Here is a 7,880-nt window from a genome sequence, read left to right as displayed (position 1 = left end):
AGTTGGAAAAAATCTCTCTCGGCTTGTTTATGAAAATGCAACCGGAAATCGAATGTCTATCAGGGCAAACATTGCCATAGAGCAGAGTGTGATGGCTAGTGGCTGCCCCATTCCTCCGTAAATTATGCAAATAAGTGAGCACTGGCTGAGAGAGGATATGAGTGTCTGGTGCAAAAGTTTACCCGACGGACCTCAAATGAATCATATGCCAAAAGGCATTCGAAGACCTCAAGCCTTTGTAATGGGCCCTTTGGGTCCTGCTCCAGTCCCACCAACTCCACCTCCACCTCCTCCTCCAACTTGACATGACGCTCGGAAATGCACATTGAGGCGGAGAAAGTTTTGTGCTCGAGTCTGAGTGCTGTCAATTTCAGTTTCCGTCTCAGTCTCCGTCCGATTCCGATTCTGATTCTGGCAGATTTTCCTAAGTAGAAACATTTGTCTTTCCTGCAGTTTGGATGGGATCAAAGAAGCGAGGCTATAATTATGGGATACATGTGGGAGACCCACCTGCCGAGACTCACCTGCAAGGACGGAGATAAAAGAAAATGGAATCTTGGTAAGCCTTAATCTATGCGTGGTCTGCGACTAATCCCTGGCCACAAGCCGACTTACATCGGGTTTAATTAACGGAGTAGGCGTGCTGGGGCGGGAGGGCGGACTAAACTTAACCGGAACACAACTTAGGCGCATAAATTATGGCCCGAGCTCGGACTTAGGAATGCTAATGATGTCCTCCGGCTGCCCAGCCTGAGCCTCCACTCCCTGGCCCAGCCAATAATGCTTTGCATATAATCAAGCAGCCCAGGCATGACCTTTCTTCGATCCGTGTTCTTGGGAGGCTCAGGGTGCTAATCCAACAACTTGACTGTCATTACCCCGGGACACAGGGCATGAAGACAGAGTCGGGAAGACAGGGTCGGCGGAGGAGTAGGAAAAAAGCGTTCATTTGCTCAAATCGTGCACTCGAAAATGTCAATTTACATTTGCGGCGACTGGCTGGCAACGCATTTTCCCCTGTGGCCCAATCCGAGTCCCAGCCAGCTTAAGTTGACTTTAACGCCTCAATGCATCCAACTAGAGGCTGGGCTCACACAGGAGAAAGTTTTTGTGTGTGTGCAGCTGGGAAAAAAGGAATACTTTTGATTAAAGTCAGCTGAAATGGCTGGGATTCGGAAACTAGAAACTAGCCCTCCTCCGCCTCTCTGTGTGTGTGTGTGTTTGACAATGTGGGCGTGGCTCTGGGCCCTGTCTGTTGCTCTGGTCAAGTTAATTTGTATGTGTGGCCGTAAACTTTTGCCAGCTTAGACTTTCCAACACGCCTCGCTGGCCAGTGGGCGACCCTGGGGTTGCAAAGACGGACGGATGGACGGATGGATGGATGGTATGGATGGATGTATGGATGTGGATGTTGGGCCTCCTCCACGATATCTCAAATGTCCAGTTCTGGGCTCCGGCCACAATGTGTGAATTTTGTTGGCTTATTGCTTTTCTATGCCGCATAATTGCTGACTTCTTTCACACATTCGCACACATCATTGGTCCAAACTGGACAGAACTGAACTGGACTGGATGGCAGGGAAAGGGACCGATTTGAGTTTGTGTTGTCCTTGGACAAGGCGCATAAATCATTGGGCGCCGCAGCAGAGTCCCGAAATTTATGCTTGGTTGCATTTTTGATGTTTAAATGCGCTCGCCCAGTGGGCAGGGAAGATAAGAGCGGTTGGGAATCAAGGGAAAAGCTTCCGGGAAGCGTATTTCAATTCAAAGCCGCCGGATGCCCACTCCCGCTATCTCCATCCTGGCGCACCCCTACCCCTCCCACCTCGAGCCGGAGTGTTTTTTAAATAGTTTCGCACTTCGTTCCGGGTGGCATGGCTACGCGATGGACCACCAAGGTTACCACCGCTGCTTGTTACCCAAACAAGTTGTCCCAGCAACGCGCATTGAATTCTGGTTTTCCCATGGGGCTCCACTCATTTCCGACCAGGTCCCCATCTGGGAGCTAGTTCTCCGACTCGGGTTGTTCACAGCTCATTAGCTCAATCATTTGAAGAAGGATGCCCTGCTTTTCCGCCTCCAATGTGCGGTTCGTGAGCGCGGAGTCGCAGTTGCAGCAGAAGTCCAATGAGTTGCGGGCAAGGGCACGGGCCCAGACGGCGGCCTATCATCCGCCCACGGGTGGATTTCGTCCCTCCACCACCTTCGCCTCCTTCCGGAGGACGGCCTGCGACCAGTCGGCGGCCTACGACCAGAAGCAGCTCAAGCGCAACGAGCGGGAGCGGAAGCGCAACCAGGGCACGAGGCAGGTGGTGCTCCGAGCGGGCGAGTTGCGGCGCCTCAAGGACCAGGGAAAACTGGAGACCGTGAGCGAGAAGCTGCAGAGGATCGACCAGCAGGAGGAGGAGCATCGCAAGCAGTTGCAGTTGGTGGAGGAGACACGGCGGCGCTTCAAGACCATCGACGAGGCCAAGGGAGGAACGGTGTCCGAGGACAGGGCGGTGCTGCTCAGCGAGGTCCTGGAAGAGAAGCAATCGGTGCTCAGCCGGGCGTTCCTGGCCCGCCAGGAGCAGGAGCAGGAGGTGAAGCGTGTCAACCGCATGATCCTCGACGCCAAGTGCAAGGCTGTGCGTGAGGCCCAGATCCAGGAGAAGCATCTGCTGTCCAAGGCGCTTCGCTGAGGACGACGAGCGACTGGCGCGCATGGTGAACGAGCGGGCCCAGAGGGAGCTGACCGCCGAGGACGAGCGCGAGCGGCTGGAGGTGGAGAAACGGAACCGCTACGCCCAGGAGATCCGCCAGCAACTGGCGGAGCGCGAGAATGTGCGCTACCTGGAGGCCAAGAGGGTGGCCGACGAGGCCAAGGAACTGCGCCGTGCCACCGAGCTCCTGCGCGGCCAAGAGGAGCAGCAGCGGGCCTTCGCCCAGCTGAGGAAGCAGCGCTTCCGGGAGGAGCTGCAGCGCATCAGGGACATGTCCAACGTCTTCAAGACCATGCTCAGCGAGCAGGAGCGACTGGCCGACCTCCGCGTGACCGCCTACATGCGCGAGAAGCAGGACAAGGAGCGCCAGCTCAAGGAGATGCAACGTCTGGCCAAGAAGGAGTTCGAGCGCCGCCAGCAGCGCATCTTCACGGCGGCCGCCGAGGTCCTGGAGACGCGCCAGACCAACTGAGGAGCTCAAGTACCTGAAGGAGCGGGACCGGGTGGAGCGGGAGTACCGCCAGCGCGAGAAGGGGGCGGTCATCGCCAAAAGGGAGGCGGAGCGGGACCTGCTCGAGGCGCGAGCCCAGCAGGCCCAGGAAATGCGCCAGCGACTGGCCCTGGAGATCGCCCATGCCGGCGAGGAGTTCGCCAAGGTCATGGACCGCATGCGCGAGGAGGAGGACAAACAGAGGGCCATGGACCGGCAGCGGGACGCCCAGCGACAGGCGTACCGCCAGGACCTGCGCCAGCAGATGACCGACAAGCAGACCGACGCCGCCGCCTCGCCGAGCTGGAGGCCGGTCGCGTCCAGAAGTGGCTCGACCAGGAGAAGCAGCGGGACGCCAACATCCGGCAGGTGATCAGCGCCAAGATCGCAGCCATGCGCGACCACTGCCTGCCGGAGAAGTACCTGCGCGAGGTGGAGAAGCAACTGAAGAGCATTCAGAGCACGCGCAATCGCATTCGTTGAGTTGGAAACGATTTGAGTTCTAAGCTTTGTTCAAGTAAAAGCGGTCTTGAAAAAAAATCAAGTCTTAAATTGTACTTGTATTGTATTTGTATCCGACTTCTATGGCAACATTTTTTTAAAATTATACAAAAACTTCTTCAAAATACATTTATTTTCTAAATAAACGGAAAATATTTTCTACACTTCATATATAAGAATTCCCTAAGAAAAGAAATGTATTTAAGTAAAAACAAATTCTTTATAACGAAATAAAACACGATACCAAAATTAAAGAAAACCCGATAGTGTTTTTTTTTTTGTTGGGTGCATTCTTTTGCGATTTTTACCTGTGAAAAAAATGTAAAAATGATACGGTAGAATTTACGAATTTACTTACGATATTTAGCCGATGTTTTTCGGTGCAGCTCTAAAGACTTGTCGAGATTGAATTTTAACTGAAATTGCGGCTATATTTGTTTCTGTATTCAAAAATTTGAATACGTAGTAGATATAATATAAGCCATTATAGTCTTTTAACCACTGATCCATAGCATTAAAATAAAATTAAACAGTTCTAAACCATCTTCAAATAATTCTCCAATGTGAACTTTGACTGATGGTGGCTCTACACCCAGACAAAAAATCGCCTTTGATTTAAGAAATTCGGCATTGATTCAAGAAAATCGCCGATGAACTTCAGCCAATGGCAACTCGCCTGTGTTTTTAAAAAATGATTGTCTTAAAACTAAGGAAGGCCTTTCTAAAAAGCATTACAAATTTTTTTAAATGGATGGCAGTTACCACAAAATTAAGAAAAATATATCTTGAATTTAGAAAAGTTTTTTGAAAAATAAAGCGTTTTGTCTTAATTTAACTACCAAGCCTTTCTAAATTCAATGGTAAATATTTCTTTAAATATTTTTATATACTTGTATGTTCATGTCAATATTATTTACCGCCATTACCATTCACTACGATTGCATAGATAAAAAATATTTAGAGGCATCATTTGCTCTGCCCGAACTTCTGCCTAAGCTCTGCTGTGAGCCATGCTCGAAGTTAAATTTGATTTTCCCCCACTTTTAAGTTTTTGAGAGCTCAGTTCAGTTTAATGAGAGCGAACAGTTCAGAAGAAAAACTCATATCTTCGACCCTATAAAATATATTTACTTTTGATCAGCATCACTAGAAGAGTCCATCTAACCATTTCCGTCTGTCTTTACTTCTGTCCGTTTCTGCGCAATCTAGTCTGAAAATAATTGAGCTGAAAGTCATTATAGCTTCAATTTCTTTTTTAATGTATACGCAAAAAAGTCAAAATTTAAATGTTTTCAAGAATACTTAGTTATTGCAACATTTGCAGGGGTATACATATACTTCGGCATGCCGAAGCTAGCTACCTATCTTGTTTTATATAAAGGAATTCAAAGCTTCTAGAAAATTCGCACATATTACGTGCAAACAATTTATTCGCTCTAATCTTTAATTTTTTGCAATAATTGATAGTTATATTGCTAGAAAGATAATTTTTACCCTACTACAACCGAAATAAAAAATGTTTACCAAAACCGAAACCGTAATCGAAATAGTTATATCGGTGGTAACCGTAAAAGCAATCAAAACAGATATTTAATTCGGTTTTAATCCCTGTTTTTGAAGCAATAGTTATCCAAATCAAGTACAACTGCACTTAAACTTGGATGTGTGTTGTTGTGTGTGTGTGTGGTTGCCTAATATCGGGCGGGCGTGTAGAGACGGTCAGCTAGCGCCCCAAAGTATGTGTATATATTCACTTAAGTACTGTAATGGTTTCGGAACAAAATCCACTTCGCCGTGGACAGACTTCCACCGCGGGAACGGAACTTGTTTTGAGGGGCCTTGCCTTACCTTGTCTAACATATAGATCCCCGCATTCCCCAAAAAGGTTCGACGACGATCCACATCCCAAAAGTATGCCATTAAATTGCCAGCCAAAAGTAACTGGCGAGGCGAAATCAAAGAACCGCCATGATGACGATGCGACATTGTTGCGCGTGCGGCAGAAAAGCCCGCCCACACCACGCTAATTTCCAACTATGTGGGCGTTTAGGCCACCTTCCCAGTCCACTGTTCCCGCGGGGGGAGGGGTGGGGGTGGGTGAAAAACTACTGCCTCGGTGCCATGGAAAAAGTGGTAGCCAACTTTTGGCTACAATAAAATTTTATTATGCCACACACATACGCTGAGCGTACACAAGCAAACAATGGAAGACGCAGACGAAGACGAAGACGAAGATGAAGCTGGAGCTCGAGTGGAGATGCCACCGCTAGCGACAACGACAACAACAACGACAACGACGAACTCTTGTGCATGGTTCAATTATCGTATTTCATGATTCGTTAAATTTTCGCATACGCCAAAAAAAATACGCAAGATAAGCCCCACACCCCGCACCCCACACCGCCTATCAGCCCACCACCCACCATCCACCACCACCACCCATCTTCCACCCAACAGGCAAGGAAAAGTCGAGGAAAGGCGAGGAACAGGTTTCCCCTGGCAACCATTGTGATTCCTACCTACGACATGTCGGGGACCCGCAGAGGAGCTATGTCTTGGGCCTGGGCTTGGGCTTGGGAATTGCCTGCCACTCGCATATGGCAGTAATAATTCCAATGACAATAAACGTTGTCGTATTTGCAAGTACCAGCACACACACTGCCAAGTGAATTGATGAGAAAAGTTTTGAGGAAATGTCAATAGAGAAGCGGAGACAAACTATGCTCGATGTGCGAGGGAGTCTGCACGCACTGTGGAAAGAAGTGGTGAAAATCGGGGTAAATTCTGAGGGTAGGGTTGGCAAAACCATCGATAGCATTATCGATACTATCGATGGGCGAACAACTTAGCAATATCGACGGTTCGGACTCACCATCGACACTATCGCTCTAGAAAAATAGTTTTTATTATTTTACATTTGATGAATATTTAAAGTATATTGCGGTATGTTTCTGGGAACTTGCTGGAATTTCAAACTTTAATGTCCCACCGCCACTATGAAAATTCCATTATTAAAGTTGATGTAAATATAAATTCGTTATAATTCGCTCTGTTAATCTGCATCAAATAGAATTCATTAAGAAATTGGACTTATATTTTTCCTGCGGCTTAACAATTTTTATAACTATTGATAATAGCGATAGTGGCCACTTTCGGTGGCCTACTTAAAGGTGCCTCTCCTTTGCCCACGCAGCCCACTGTGCCTGTCGCCGCTTCTTTGGCATTTATAAATATCGTGCTGGGAAAAGGTAAAAAGCCAAAAAATATCGATATTGTAATTGGAAAAAAGTAAGACGCAGCTGCCTCAGTCTGCCCTGCATTCCTCGTCCTCCACTCCCATCAAAGTTTATCTGCAAGATTGCACACAATTGTTTTGTATTAGCAGAGTGATTTCTTCCCTGGCCCTGCTTCCTTGGGCTTATACCCCCGATATGTGTGCTTAAAAGTAAATTGCTCGGCTTTAGTCTTGCCTTTTATTTCTATGGCTTTTCTTTTGTAGTTGCGGTCTGGTTTATCTGCCGCAGCCGCAGAAGCGTTTTCCCCTTTGTTGTGCTCTTAGGTAGTTCAAAGCGGCACAAGACGGATGAGCAAAGTGGTTTCGGTATCTCTATCCCCGCCATGTACATCTGCAGCCAAGGGCTCCTCCATATCCATATCCATATCCATATCCATATCCATATCTAGGTGACTGGGTAATGGGTCTCAATTGCGCCTCGAATTTAAGACATCAATCGCGCGTCCGTTTGCATATCCAGTCGAAATGGAAAATCAATATAAATGAGGAAGCCGCTTGATTGGATCGCTGGGGAGGTGTCGCTGCGAAATGGATTTGCGGAGGTCACCGGCGGCGGGTGGAAACTGCGCATTGTGCAGCAGATTGAGCGCAAAAATGGCGAATTATAAATAGACGAAATTCGGTTTAATTGAACATCGAGGCAGTTGGATGGGGAGTTGTTCCTAAATTGAGTACGGCAATCAAAGAATGTCGTTCGGGCTGAGACATGATTGATGGGCCCGCGATGGTATCTGCCCTTTCCATCTGGAAAACCCTTTCACTTTTTACCCCTCCAGTCCCAACGATAAGGAGGAGCACCTGAGAAGTTGGCGCCAGCCTACCCCGAACCCCTAACCATCCATTGGGCTATGCGAATCTTGTGGGTGTTTGGGCTACGATTTGTGCGATTATG

At 48.1% G+C, this 7,880-nt stretch overlaps 1 protein-coding gene across 1 annotated transcript; it reads left to right on the top strand.

Moving 5' to 3' along the window:
* Positions 1–1,994: 1,994 nt before the first annotated feature.
* Positions 1,995–3,725, top strand: LOC128259723 (cilia- and flagella-associated protein 45). Its single transcript, XM_052992271.1, is given in 4 exon segments — positions 1,995–2,678; positions 2,680–3,171; positions 3,173–3,470; positions 3,473–3,725. Coding segments are annotated over 4 exon segments (1,611 nt in total). The 5' UTR covers positions 1,995–2,060; the 3' UTR covers positions 3,676–3,725.
* Positions 3,726–7,880: the final 4,155 nt, after the last annotated feature.

The sequence above is a fragment of the Drosophila gunungcola genome, assembly GCF_025200985.1.
Source record: "Drosophila gunungcola strain Sukarami chromosome 3L unlocalized genomic scaffold, Dgunungcola_SK_2 000009F, whole genome shotgun sequence".
Classification (NCBI taxonomy): Eukaryota; Metazoa; Arthropoda; class Insecta; order Diptera; family Drosophilidae; genus Drosophila; species Drosophila gunungcola.
This window is presented reverse-complemented; position numbering and strand designations above follow the sequence as displayed.